Source organism: Rhinolophus sinicus, chromosome 17, assembly GCF_057876585.1.
Source record: "Rhinolophus sinicus isolate RSI-liver-muscle chromosome 17, RSI-T2T, whole genome shotgun sequence".
Classification (NCBI taxonomy): domain Eukaryota; kingdom Metazoa; phylum Chordata; class Mammalia; order Chiroptera; family Rhinolophidae; genus Rhinolophus; species Rhinolophus sinicus.
Window position 1 is genome coordinate 22,870,033 of NC_142517.1, and position 15,597 is coordinate 22,885,629.

The 15,597-nt window shown below is 34.5% G+C and overlaps 1 protein-coding gene across 3 annotated transcripts in view; it reads right to left on the minus strand.

The window, feature by feature from the left end:
• The window catches only part of LOC109447544 (uncharacterized), a 661,414-nt gene that overhangs the window by 588,654 nt on the left and 57,163 nt on the right, over positions 1-15,597 (minus strand). For all 3 annotated transcript variants that reach the window (XR_012494217.2, XR_012494213.2, XM_088794097.1), the window contains exon 2: positions 14,468-14,752. Coding sequence is in view for 1 of the 3 variants with exons in the window: in XM_088794097.1 (XP_088650223.1) it covers positions 14,468-14,513 (46 nt within the window). In the remaining 2 variants the exon portion in view is untranslated. The remainder of the gene's footprint in view (positions 1-14,467; positions 14,753-15,597) is intronic.

Here is a 15,597-nt window from a genome sequence, read left to right on the forward strand (position 1 = left end):
GTTACAATGGCTATCATCACTAAGACAAATAATAACAAATGTTGGAGAGGCTGTGGAGAAAAAGGAACCCTCATACACTGTTGGTAGAAATGTAAACTGGTACAATCACTATGGAGAACAGCATGGATGTTCCTCAAAAAATTAAGAGTAGAATTACCATATGACGCAGCAATCCCTTTCCTGGGTATCTACCAAAAAAAATCTGAAAACATTTATCCGCAAAGATTTATGTACCCCGAGATTCATTGCAGTATTATTTATGATGGTCAAGACATGGAAACAATCCGTGACCTTCAATAGATGATGGGATAAAGAACATATGGTATATATGCACAATGGAATACTACTCAGCAATAAGATGAAATACTGCCATTTGCAACAACATGGATGGATCTTGAAATTATTATTCTAAGCAAAATACTCGTAAGTCAGACAGAATAAGTCAATAATCATTTGACTTCACTCATATGTGGGATATAAAACTGAAAACAACAATGGAACAAGACAAACAAACAAAGAAACAAAAACTGATAGACACAGGCGACAGTTTAGTGGTCACCAGAGGTAAGAGGGGAGGGGGTAGTAGAGGAGAGTAAAGGGGATCAAATATATAGTGATGGAAGGAGAACTGATGACTCTGGGTGTGAACACACAATGTGATATATAGATGATGTATTATAGAAATATACACTAAAACCTATATAAATATACTAAGCATTGCCATCCCAATAAATTTAATTAAAAAACTGTGTACTATAAAATTATAAATTATTCTTTCAAACCACAAACTATAAAATATTACATATTTTTCCTTCTCTTCTTAGAAAGATTCTTCTTACAGATGAGATTTAGTGGCTAAAATAATTCTATAGGTTCTGGATAACTTTCTACATTTTAGTCAAATTAAAAGTTATTTGTATGAATAGTCTAATTTCCTGTCTTTTGTACTTTGATGTAATGACCTGTTTCACTTAACTCTTGTTTAGAAGAATCTCAGTTATGGGAAGGACTAACTAACCTAATTAAAATAAATAAATAAATTATAGAACTCAATTTCAAATATTCCCTATGTTAGTCAAGAAGGGACAGGTTACATTATAGTAGCAAATGAAACCTGAAATTTCAGTGGCTTATGACATAAAACTATTTCTTCTTTATTTAATACTCAGAAAAGTTCCCTCTATTTCACTTCAGTATAGCTCCTTTGAAAGCAGTCTCGGGAATCCAGCCAGTGTCCACCTTGGGACTGTGCCATCTCCATACATGGTCCCAACCCCCACTATGACTGGAAGAATTTGGAGAATGGGAACACTGGTTCCCCTAGGCTAGGATTTGAGGGAGTGATTCTGCTTTCTTCTGATCACATTCATTGGCCAGAACTAGTCATATGATACCACCTAATTTTTAGGGGCTGCGAAATCTGCGTTTTCCTTGTATTCAAGAGGAAAAAAGTGAAATGGGATTTGGTGAACAGAAGTATATCTTTCAGAAAGACATAGGACGTTTTCAACCAAGGAAGTAGCTATTTCCATTCTTTATTTACTCAAAGTAATGCAGTAACAATTGCGAGGCCATTCTGTTAGCAGCCCTCCAACTCAGCATAATGATGTCCAAAATACCATAAGTGAAATACTAATAAATTATTTGTAGAGAAAAAGCTTTGCAGAGAAAAGGCCTTGCTCTGATAGCAAGGAAACAAGGATTCATGGAATTATTCAGAGCAAAATGTCTCAAGTTATAATTTAATCTCTCTTTCATATATCCTAGAAGGAAATAGGCAAAAAGCTTTTCAGACCTCTGTGAAAAAAAACAAAAACAAAAAAAAACACAAAAAAATCTTTACATTCTGAAAAACTCTTAGTCTCTTCTCATGAAACATTTCAGTCACTTAATATTTGTTCATTATAAACCTGTTATGAAGGCAAAAAAAAAAGAAAAAAAGGTTTCCAAATCTATTATGTGCCATATTAACTGTACTCAATTAAAATGATAGAGGACTAATGTGGGGAAAGGAGTATTTAAAGATCTAAAGATATGATTTTTTAAGAGAATTTTGGGTAATTACTTAGAATAAAACTACTTTCCATATATTTAGTGGTGATGTGAATTATTATTAAGAGATTAAAAGATTCAACCTACCATACATACATAAGAGCTCTAATTTTGAAATGTTCTTTGCTATTTATAAAGTAATATAGGTGAGCCACTTATTCTTTTCCAGCATTACAATATCCTTATTATTGGAAATCATATTTTCTTTTTTACAATGCATTCAAACAATCTAGTAGACAAAATTGAACCATTGAGGTGAAAATTTGAATTTAAAGTTAGCTTCCTTTTGTTTAAATTCTCTTTTGTTTTATTTCATGGACCACATAATTGTCAGTCCTAAGAAAGTAGCCTAAGGCAGTTCTATTTGAATTAGCTAAATTTCGTGCCTCCTGACCCTGGCCTGAAGAGCAGGAATTGGTGCTTAAGGCAAAGATAACTACTATTCAAGTAATCACTAATTTATCATCCTAACTGGGAAAATTCTGAGAGTAAAATGGTGAGCTATGATTAATTTAATCTGGAAAACAAGAAAAAAACTTTGCTCTTTTACCTTGACCTTTCTATGTATATACTGCCTCCAATGACATCCATCCGGCTTTAAGGAAACAGAGACTGCCCATAATGGGTGATCTATGTAAGATTACAACAAATTGAGTTCACCATTTCTTCTCTCCTGGTGAGTATAAACAAGAGATGTCAAAAGAGAGGAGCAAAGGACAACTTCTGGGGGTGTCAATGTTGTCATGAAGTTGCCAGAACTGTTGGTCCTGGAAAACCTGCTGAATCCACAAGGCTGATGTACACTCGACATAGGAAACACCAGAGCAGCTTTCTGAGCTACCTCCCTTCCCTGGTTATGCTTATCATGAACTCCCATCACCTAATATAGAAACACCACCTCCTTGCAACCTTAATACACAACACAATGCAGACTACCATTATCATTGAAATGTCAATTCTGTGGGAGGCAGATAGGTGGCATGGGAGAGGGAAGATGAGTGGCTAGGTCACCATCACCTTTGGGTTAAATATTAGGTCTAGTAAAGGTGAAAAGTCGAGAGGGAATTACTAACAAATTTAGATGCTTGTACAAACGTATTTCTTTGAATGTTGTTCAATTCTTAAACAATTCCCATGACCAGAGCAAGCAATATTTTACCAGACATCATGAAGACTGTTTGGTCTAACCAATAATTTCACAATATCTTCAAAACAGAGCACCAAGTGAGAAGAAATTGAGAGGTCAAAAAGTAATTTTAAAATGCAAAATATGAGAAGATGGAATTCTTCTGAAAGTTTTGTGAGTAATCCAAATGTGTGCGTAAATATTGAACTGAAGAATGTCTATTGAAACTTAGAACAGAGATTTGATCTACTGCCATCTAGTGGAGGTTTAATTTATATTTAATTATTAGCTGCTCATAAAAACAAAAGCAAAAACAAAATAACCGTCTAATGTCAAATTCCAGGGATTCTAAGTGATTATCTCCTCTAGTGGCTTCAATATTATGGTGCTCTGAGGGTGTCACCAAAGTACTTGGGACACTATCTGAAGTGTGGGAGAGGTGAGAGGGTAGGCTCTGAGGTCCCACCCCTAGTCTAAGCAGAGCAGTTACAGTTTTACCTGCTCTATTTTTGGGGGTTGCTGATTCAATTTTATTTGCAGAAAGGATTTCACTTCTAAAAAGAAAAAACAATGTTGAAAGATCTTATCTGGTTTTATGTCCATCATTGTATAAAAGAATATACCAATAAACATTGATTTTTCTAATGTCACACAAATGGCTAAGGAGACAACTAGTAGTAGAACTGACATTTGAGGTGAGAAGTGACATCTTTTGATTCCTATTTTCATTCAAATAATTTCGGATGTGAGCTTATTTCATTTAAAAATAGATTATTTCCTTGAATCTTATTTAAAATAACTTGACTTTACGATCTCCCTTCTACCATTAGAAACTTGGGTAGGGACAGAATCTCAAAATAAATCAATAAAAAATGTGATCATGGCTGTAATTATAGTTACACTATGTCAAATACACATTTAGTCTAGAACACTCTAACAATAATAATGAAAAAGCAGCTTCTGAGTATTCTCTCTTCTCCCTTAGATTCATTTAATTTTACAGGTGCAAGAAACATTACAAACTGTTTAAAAAACTCATTTTAAAAATCATTTCATGTTTTATAAAACATAAAACTATCAACTCTGCTGGGGTGCGGAGAAGTTCCACTACTTGTCCCAAGATTGTTGAGTGTTTCTCCAGCTTTCCTGACTGCCCACCCAGCAAAAAGGATGAATGACTGAGAAATAAAGAGGATAAAGTTTTATGGGGGGGTGGTTGTTACTGTTTTGTTTGTTTGTCTGCTTATGATGGATGAAAGTTGAGGATTTTTGCATGCTGGGAGGAAAGAGTTGGTTGAAAAGGAGATGACGATACAGGAGAGAAAAAAGACCATCAGTAGAGCAAGTTCCTTGAGGACTTAAGAGAAAATAAAATGCAAAACACATGTAGAGAGGAGAGATATCACTCTCTAGGAACAAGAGAGTGTGTAACTGTAGTCACAGAGTAAGTTAACGAGGTATTTTAATTTTTTCTATACCTATCTTGAATTTTTCAGAATGAAAAAAGTATTACCTTTATAATCAGAATTCATTTTAAAAAGCAAAAGTTAAAAAAAAAAAAAAAATCTTGGTTCTATTTCTGAGTCTGCCACAAACTAGTCTATGAACTTGGGCAAGACAAATATCATTTCTTTCCCATACTTCCTGTGCCCATTTGAAGAATAAGGAAATTAAACTAGATCATCTTAAATCTATTTCAAATGCTAAATGGTTCTGATTTTATGATTCTTTTCATTTTGAGCAAATATGCTTTGGTATATAAATTGCTGATTATTTCTTTCATGCCCATACATAAGTCAATAAAAACTTAAAATATTCATAGGCTTTATGAATAACCAAATAACAAGCGAAGGTGCTTTGTCCAAAGAGAAATCATTTCAGAAGCTCCAGAACACATTTAAAATGATGAATTATATTTATTGGTAGAAAATGACAATAACCTGTCCTTCTCAGTAAGGGAAGATAAAAGTTTTCAAAGACAAATAAAATAGCAAGTTTTCCATGTACATTTACATGTTAGCTAGAACACAGAAGATATCAAGACTACTAAGAATTTGATTTTCTGTGCTTCTTCTTTAATTAAATAGTAACATTAAAATCCTGGGCAACTGCTACTGTCAACTCCAGGAAGGTTTAAGATGTCAGGTAACCAACTGAGTGAGCGAAAAAAGAATGTACGCAGTAAGAATTCATGGTATAAAGTTAGCCTACACCCTTGAGCTGTCTTAGTAAGAACAGGCTAAATTTTAAATGAAGCCTTCCTTTTGTCAAAGCAATTTGCATAAGAGAGCAAACTCTTATCAATATAACTTAATATATATATATAATTACCCTATAAAGGATCTCGAGAACAAAAGCTTGATGAGCATGGAACATAGTCTAATTTCTTTCCTGATGGGTCTTTCCGTGCTTATAGCAGATTGGCACGTAGATAGTGCAATGTTTGTTAAAAGAATGAACGTCCTGAACTCCTTCCTGCTATTAGTATAGACCAGAGTACTGAGGAAACCTAATGTTCAATTGAGAGAGATTAATTCTGCAATTACTTGTTGAATGTCTAACACATGTCAACAAAATTATCTACCACTATTGCAATCATACTTTTAACACCAAAACTCGGTTTCTTTAATCCGCAAAGTACAAATAACCTTTTAAAGACAACAGATCAGAATATGTGGTTTTGACAATATAATTTTAGCCAAAAAATCAGAAATGAACTTTATATTATAGAGTGGCCACATAATTTCTACTTAAAAATGGGTCACTACAGAAAATGAAAGAGGGCAGTAATTACCCTGGTATATTGGTCATGAACTAGAAGTGACCCTGAAAAAACAGGGTGTATGGTCTCTATAACAGATTTCATGCTAAAATCTATGCCTAGTGAAAGGATATGTTTCTACATTGGTAAAAACCCAGCCGGTCAATTCTAGAAAAATCGATGATAAAATAACAAAGGTAAAAAATAATTACATTTAATAAAATTTTTAAAAAATCTGAGATCATCAGGGCTAGGAAGGTAATGCCAAAGATGAACTCCATTGCAAAATGAATAACTTCTAAGAACTGAAAAGCTAAATAGATTCTACTGTGCAAACTACACTGATATCCAAAACTATTTTTCATGATATTTAATAGGAAGTTAGCTAATTGCTGTTTAAAAGGGGGAGAAGGGTTCAGTAACAGACATTATTATAAAATACCAAAGCAGACTGTGTAACTTTTTTCTTTTCTTATATACCTAGTTTAACCAATATCTTAACTTATAAGATGCCATGACAAAATCCACTAAATCACCATCCTCATTATGACACCACAAAAAAAAATTTTAAATGAATAGAGTTTGAAGTAAGTAGTAACAAACGTTAATAAATGAGATGAAATTAGGAAACATCATAAAATTGGCACATAGGCATTCAAAGATGAAGCTGTATATGGCATATTATTTCTTCATGCTAATAATACTTCTGACAGTTGCACCTAAAAATCTGTATGTCTTTGAACTTCCCTTTGCCTCAATCTCTTTGAATCAGAAAACTCTTTCTGATTCTGTTCTCTATCCCAGTATGGTAGGTCTTCAGGGAGGGAGGGAAAGAGTAGGGTGGGAGGGAGAGAGAGAGAGAGAGAGAGAGAGAGAGAGAGAGAGAGAGAGAGAGAGAGAGAGAGAGAGAGAGAGATTTTGAAATGTGACTATCTTTAGGCTCAGTCATTCCCAGGATAACAATCTGATTTAATTACCACATTCATAATCCTCTCAAATCAATCAAATTAATGGTGGTTTTGATTCAAAATGTAAATAAAAGCAATCTTATTCTTTATTCCATAGAACACATAACACTAGGGGTTGTCTCAGAGGCTGGCATTTTATTGAAATCATATTGTTCTTATTGATATTATCATTATCCCTATTTTGTAAGAAAATTGAGACTTGAAGTTACACAGGGTTCTAACCCAGGTTATCTGATAAGAATCTTTTTTTTCTTAATGAACATAAGATTGCTATAGGAAAGTCCTGTATGTATCAATTATCTGATTCATGAGCATTAGACACTTGCCTTGTGGGTTAAGCTTCTGTACAGAATGCCACTGATTGGGTCATTCTAGGGTATCATGGTGTGAAATATTAGCTCTACTACAGAGCTGAAAATATCAAAATAAGCAGTTTCAGGCATTTTTTTATCTATCTCAGGACATTGTTTTTTTCTGACATATCCAACTAGTAGGATCAATGAATTAAATCTTATTAGTTGCCTATAATTATAAAATTATACTGATATCTTTAAAAGATTATACAGTCTTTTTAAAAAAATAAATGAAATCAATATTTGATAACATTGATAATTATATTATAACAATACTTTGATACCTTGTTCAAATAAAACAAATAAATTATTGAAGAGGGGAGTAGAATCAATAAACAAAAGTATTTATACATTTCTGTTATAGTACTGAAGGACACCACATTAATATTTATTTCATCTCTCTCTCTCTCTCTCTCTCTCTCTCTCTCTCTCTCTCTCCCCCCCCCCACTACATTACTACATTCTGCTCTTTGAAAAAGAGACCATGAATGTATCTATCTTTATACTACCATCCTTTGCAAAAATACACAGAATTCTCACCCTCTCATAAAATAGGTACTATTATACAGATGAGAAAACCGAGGCACAGAAAAGTTACAAAACTTATCCAAGGTTATATATCCAGTAAGTAATGGAGACGAGATTCAGAACTAGGCATTTGGCCAGAGATTCCTGGGCTCCTAACCATTTGTATACTGCTGTATAGAGTTCAGTGATAACAGATATAGCTTTCCTTGTTATCAGCTCTGGTTTTTATTGTGTAAAAGTAAACATTTTGAAAATAACCACCTTAAATACTTTCTCGCCAGATTCGGGAAGCAATGGCAAAAATTGCTACGTTGACCTTCATTCTTGCCCACAAATAGGAAATTGTGAGTATCTTGAAAATAAAGCCATTTTGAAAGGAAAATAAAAATAATTATCAAGTTGTAACTGTAAAGGAGGATAATGGAGGGCTCAGGCCAGAACACAATATGACCCTGAGAACTGCTAATGAGCCTTCTGACCACATCAATGGGTCCAGTGTCTTCAGAGCAAGATAGTCCTGCACCCACCTGCATTCACTGCGTTTCTAAGGAACATTATCTTGAGTTCTACGTGTCAGGACTATGGAAGAAGCACAAAGTGGAATAACCTCAAACGAGAATCACAGGGCTCAAAACTATTACTTTTCTAACAGGGCTCAAAATTATTACTTTTCTAGTATTTTTGAGGAGATGGGACTATAAATTACGGAACAAAACTCAAAACTTTGATTACATACTAATATATATTGATACGTAGTATTTCCATAATAAACATCAATAGCAATATTGAAGTAGCGTTCAAGAGGCTAGGTTTGTTATCACCATTTAAGGCATACGGTAAGTACATGACATTTTTGAGAAAGAAACAGTGAGAAAATTGAGGAAGAAATTGGACATCGATTCTCCACACTTTTGTTTTCTCCTCTGCTTTAGAAAAATTAAACTAACTCCATAATATTAAAAAATTTGACTCTGTCCCTTTGTCTTGACTACTAGATAAAAGCTGTAAAATCTATCATTAAGCATAGGATATATTAGTGCATAGTAAGCAGCTGCAAGATTCTTCTCTTTTAACATCTCATGGATTACAGTGGGTTATAAAGAAAAGATGTGTAACCAGGACTGAGAAAGCTGAAGTACCTTAAATGTCTGTCCAATCAGGATCTAACGAGACTGTTAAATGATACTCTGCAATTGCCAAATCAATAAGCATTAATTTTCTCATAAAATAGATGACACGTTTAATAAGTAATATATCTAGAGGAAAGAGGAAATGGAAGGATTTAGTCTAATAATCATTTTTAGTAATTCAGACTTACAAAGGCATTTTAACTACTTTGCTGCGACGTTCGGATATATCCGAATGAACATTTACATCTGCTGACTGTAGCATTCGAGTTTACCCCATGAGCTCAAAAAAACTTTTCCCTCTACTGCATAAAATAGTCAAAATAGCAACTTTTATTTTTTGTGGATTTTTGACACATTTTGAAAAAAAAACTTGAAATCAATTAACGCAATGAAAGGGTTAATAACATCATGATCTTATATTCATCTGGTATGTTACTGTTTTAAAATGCCTTCATATGCATTGCCTTAAGTGATTTGAATTGTTAATAAATACAAAACTATAAGAAAATATCAATTTCAATGTTATAGCCAGGTGAATAGCTTTCAAATTGATTTGTAAAACACTAAGGTAAAAAAATATATGTACACATCTAAAAAAATGCACCAGATAAACTATTTATGGGTGTAATATATGCAAAAATAACATTCTATTCTTACAGCTAAATAGCAAATTCACATGTACTGATTATTCAATTTGGTGCAGTGATTCAGAATACGGGCTGTCAATTCAGAATCCTTGGTTTGAATCCCAGTTTTGGGGCTTTTTAGGCATATGACTTTTGTTAGCCTATCTGAAACTCAGTTTTCTCACCTGTAGATTGAAGATAATAATACCAAAGCACTGACTTGGGAATTAAATGAAATAGTGCCCGCATAGTGCATAGTATACCATGGCATATAACTTATCCCCAGTGAATATTAGCAATCAATCCATATGCTTTTGTTCCTCCATTGTGTTAACAATCAGTGATAGACCAATGTCATTTTTCACTAACAATAACACGGTATCATCAATATCATGAAAATACTCATTCAGCTACTAAATTCATTTAATATTGAGCATATTTTAAGGGTTAAGTAAAAAAAAAATGCTGGAATATGCAAACTTTAAGTCACTTTCATCTATTCCTTTGACGCCTTACAAATAAATGATTCTTAACCCCAAAGCTTCATAGTTTTATTATATAAGAATAGGTCCCAATATTTACCCACACTTTCCTAATTTGGAAGTTAATTTTGTAATAAAAACCATATCATTATGATATTAAAACATGTCAGCGTAAAGGAGAATGCTTCATTACTTTTATCTCATTTATCACTACTTTAATAAGTTTTAAAAAGACAATAATTTTATATAGATGCGAATGGCTTTCAATTACCATGTCTCAAACCATGATATAAAGGGACATTTTCTTTATTTAAGATGTTCCATATTTACTCAGTCACTCTTTGAACTCTTAAATACCATTTTTCTGAACAGAAGAAACTATTATTCTACTATTTGAAAAAAAAACAAAACAACTTCATAATATTTTTACTATTTTACTTCTACTATTTTTACTGTCTTTGAGAAACATTTGTTTCCTAAGTGGGTACAGATCATTTCCCTGTATTTCCAAGGTTCAGAATTCTACTTTTAATTACTACGCTAGAAGGAAAATATCGTTACTGAGATAACTGAAGACTTCAGAAGAAAAAAGAAAAGGTCAGTACTAACAGCACAAGTCTTTGATTAAATACAGTTCAAATTATCCCCACCCAAACCTATTTAACCAATCCCGCAATTTAAGATATAATGTTTGTGTTAATGGAATTCAAAGCCACTGGAAAGTAAACTCAGATATCAGGTTTCCATTTTTCTTAATCAAGACCAAAATTATTTACACAATACTAATATAAATAATTATTTAGTAGTAGCTGATTACATTACTGTAGGATAGTGGGGGAAATACACTTCAATAAGCTCCAGTCTCCTTGTTTTCACTTATAAAATAGGAACCTTACATACACACAGTGTTGGATCACATAAGTGAATGTAACGTATGTTAGTACTATAAAATTAGTATGCTAGTACTATAAAATACTTCTATCTGGCTGATTTTAAAAGTAAGGATTATTTGGTGGCTAGAGTGGAAAAAATATTGAACCAATCTTTCTGAATTTTGGATCCAATCTCAGTTGTCCTGGAAACTTAACAGAATGCATTCATGGGCAAGAAACTTTTCCTCTCTCTGAGACTCTTACAAAACATGGACTTCAGCTGATTTCCAGAGCTAAAATTTTTATTTTCCCAGGTATAAATAGTAAAGATGTATACATTTTCTAGTTATTTCATTTTCTTCTCATAACGTGTAGTGAGAAAATGGTTAGAAGTAGAATGTTTAACATCTAAAAAAACTCACAGACACATTAACAGAATATCGTTGTTTGAAAAGAAATGAATCTCCAGTTAGCTGTAGTATAAACTTAAATAGTATAAACTTAAACAGATGAGTAGCATAAATCAAACAGATTTTGGCATTATGTTATCAGATCATATAAAAACATCTAGAAGTACTCTCTTAAAAGATTATTGTACTAGTTTACAAATTAAAAATACATATCACAATTATAACACTAAGAATAAGACTCAGAATTCCATATTTCCTGATTTATTATGGTTTGCAGTGCATTTCAAGATCCAACATTGGTTACCTCTTCCAAGTAATTAGTTCTTTCATATCATTAACACTAGAGCTTGATACTGTAATTTGCTTATCCTGGTGGCTTTACAATTAATCCATATCAATTTCATTTATTTTTAAGTTTTAAAACACCAAACTAAGTTGTCTTAGTTCCATATTTGATAAATAAAATGGTTTATAATTTCCTATAACTGCTTATTTAGGAAAAATAATGAGGCAACCATTTATTCTGAGTTTTGTAATGAAGGGCCAGTGAAATGAAAGGCATGAGATAGATAAAACTGACAACTGGTACACAGTGGTAATAGTTAACAATAGTAATTCCTGAAATTTTAAAACCCTCTCTACAATTTACAATGTACTTTTAACTCACTGATTAGAACACTGATTTAAAAACTAGGTGCATAATCTATTATTCTTAGATTTAGAACTGGAAGAGGAAGGGGAATTCAACCTTGCCCCTGTCCCCAGGGGGCTTTCAGTCTAGTGGCAAAGACATGCACCTATGTGGCCCTACAACAATGTTGGCCTTACAGTATTATTGCCACACATGCAATCCTGGAAGCACAGAGAGAATGATGGAGAAGTGAGCGATTCTAATCACACTGGTTTGAAAAGATTGCATAGAAGAGGGAACACTGAAGTTGGTCCTTAAAGCCAAAAAAAAGGGGGGTGGGGTGGGGTGGGGGATTGGATGTTAAGAAAAGGAAGGGGAGGTATTCCATAGAGAATATCTCTTGTCCTGGCAGTGTATTTAATTTTCACAGTCAAGAAAAAACAGCAATTACATGATTTGATCAAGGACAGAATAAGAAAGAATCAGAACTATTCCTTGAGCTTTTAACTCTTGGGTCAAATGGTTCCTGCCATCACACATGGCTTCCTTTCTGAGGTGAGACAAGGCTTCTCTGCTTTCACAACTATTGCTGCCCTTCATTTATCCCTCCATGTTGCCACACCCTCTGCAGAACCCTGCGAGGACGTCCACAGAAAAATACAGAGGTAGGTAGCCATGACTTCATAAAACATATTACATTTTAACTTGTATCTAAAAATCAAACAAATACACCGAGGTCTATTTTGGGCAGCTCTTTCCTCACCTTTCTTCATTATTTCAAAGGAATGGGAGCTTGTGCTTTTGCCACATGGCATGCTCAATAAAGCTGTGATCCATTCCTGTAAACCTTCCATTTTTCTACTTCAGTTTTGTCAAGTGTTCCCAATTCCAAGAAATCGTAACTCAGAATGTGGGGGAGGCTGCGGATTTTTGGCTCAGGAGGTCGTACAGATGTTATTCCTTAAGGAAGACGATCATGATTGCCTATGTGAGTAATGGCTGTGAGTCGGCGAGGAGCCAAAAGTTCTCTTATAGCAGAATGTATAAACCATTCTCCTACTGAAAGAAGGCCCCCAGTAGGATAATATATTATTACACATGATTCAAATTACAGAATCTCCAGCAGGGGAGCTCATGACTGATTCAGGACAGTCGCCCCCTGAATACTGATGATGGGATGATGGAATGCCTCATGAATTAAAAGGGCCATGGTTTTAGCATCTAAATCCTTCAGATGCTTTTTAAAATGTCTATGCCTATCATTGTACTCTTTAAGCTTCTCAAAGGAATCGTGCACCGTTATGAAACCCTTGTCGATGTTTTTAAGTTTCCATGTCTTTGAATAATTATATTCAAATATTCTTTCTTAAAAAGCAATAAAACTTTACCTGCTCTGCTAGAATACTCTATCCCTTTAATGCCAATATGCAATGATGGTATGGCTTAAGAGAAATCGCATTTAAGTATGACCCAGTTTCCGCTCTTTGAGATTCTCTAAAGCAACCTGAAAATCTTCACATGTCACATATTCCAGCCTTTTCAAGTTACTAAAGAACAAATGAATTTATCTCTGACAAACTAAATACAAATGTATAGGACAAAATTGTGTTTCCAAAGGTTTTCTGCTGATAAATGAATTCATTTGTGAATATTATTATTTCATTTGGTCTGTTTTGGTTACATAACAAAGCAATAAATTTGCTAAAGGTATTACGCTGGGAATGGAGATCAGGCATTTTTATAGAAACACTAAGGCAGATGTTAAATATTACGAATTCTGAAAAACAAATGCTGCAATATATTCTGAAATAATATGTACGATGGTCTCTTAAATTCTTTTCAAGCTGGTTCTTGTATTCAATTTTTCTAGTAAATGGATGCAAATCAGGAGCATTGTGCTGAGATGGCAAGAGAGAGATTTGTTCAGAAATGACCTCAGTTCTATTCATTAATAAAATGACATGTTGGCTGAGAGCAGTGAAGAATAAAATATAATAAGAGTGAACTTTTCCTCCATGTGACAGATGTACATAAGCGGTTTTGGGATAAAACACTGTATGAAAAATGGCCATTATAGCATAAAATCTGCAAACATTAAAGAAAGCTCTAAGATGCAGATCACTTGAAAAAAATTGCAAGTTCCATGGCAATGCACTCCCTTATTCTCTGTTACCTTGTACAATTAATTCTGAATCCGACTTGCAGAAAGCATGCTATTCATAAAAGGGCAGTGGAGTCAGATAAAATAAACAAAGGTTTAATTTTTTTTTTTTTTTCTAAGAAAGAGAAAATAATTTTGCAAGGTCAAAACAAATACCCAGAATCACTTTCAGTGACAGCAGATACTAAGGGTGGGGGGGAAGGTAAAAGCTACCGAGAGAATGTAGCCACATATTTGCATAGCGGTTTAAATTATGCCAGCAGAATAATTAATGGAAGGACCTAATATGGAGGGGGTGGGTAACAGGAAAGGGGGGAAGCTATGTTAAACAAAGTTCATTACTGCATGATGTAAATGAGTTTCTCACCAGTGATGTCACTGATTGGCTGAGCTGCAGAGCTGGCTTCGAGCATGGCCGGATTGGCTGCTAGCTCTTCTGGTGCCTGCCTGCTTGGGCAGCGGTTGAACCAGATACTTTCTGTCTCTCTTGTTGTTGTTTGAAGCAAATCTTGTTCAGCCCAGCTGTGTCTCCATAGTAGTGGCACCCTAAGAGAGAGTCTCCCTCCTGCTTCCCACAGCTCGTCTGTGAGGCGGTCGCTGCTGTGAAATACCAGCGCTTGGCACCAAGCCCAGACAGCATTCTCAGATCCATCTATAACACACACATACAAAAAGAAAAATATAAAAAAAAAAAAAAGCAGTTCTTTCATCTGAATTGCATCCTAAGGAGGATTAAGAAGGCTTCTATTGCTACTGATTTGTGTCTTTTCAATTTGACGGCTAAAATAGTTTTTGAAATACTATTGCTCTTATCTGCAGTAGAACGACACTGGTTAAAATTGGTTTAAAAAGATAGGGGGGACCCCCCTCTCCCGTGTTTACCTTGATTACAGAAAAATAATTCTTCATGTCCCTCCTAAGCACCGTAACTGATGTTTTTGGTCCCCTACCAGAATTTTAAACTCTCACCAGATTTCTAATTATACCCGAGACATTATTTTCAGGTTAAGACAAGGGATCTTAATTAGCATTCTTTTTAGCTATGCAAAATGAGACAGGGCATGAAACAGAAACTATCTATGGAGAGGCAGAGAGAGAGAAAGAAAAAAAAATCTGTGCAGCTTTTACAGTTGAGCTGACACCCCCTCCTTCCCCACTCTCCCACCACACCCCCCTTGCAAAAAAAGAATGCAGTCATATGAACTTTACCAGACAATGGAGTACCTACAGGCTCTCCCCTAGACAAGTCCTTTATAACCAGCCAGTGCTATGTGCTGCAGACAGTGGCCAATCGGCGGGCTCCTTTCTGCTGCAGGGACACAATAGGTGCATTGGCCACACTGTCCTCCTAGCCCCTGACAGCAGTTCAGGTTCATTTATTGTACACTGGAAGGCACATATGTCTTTAATATGCACTGTGAAACTATCAGTGAGGCTGCCTTTATTTCACCATAATTACATCAACCTAATTACCGCACATGAGCTGCAATAGCACTG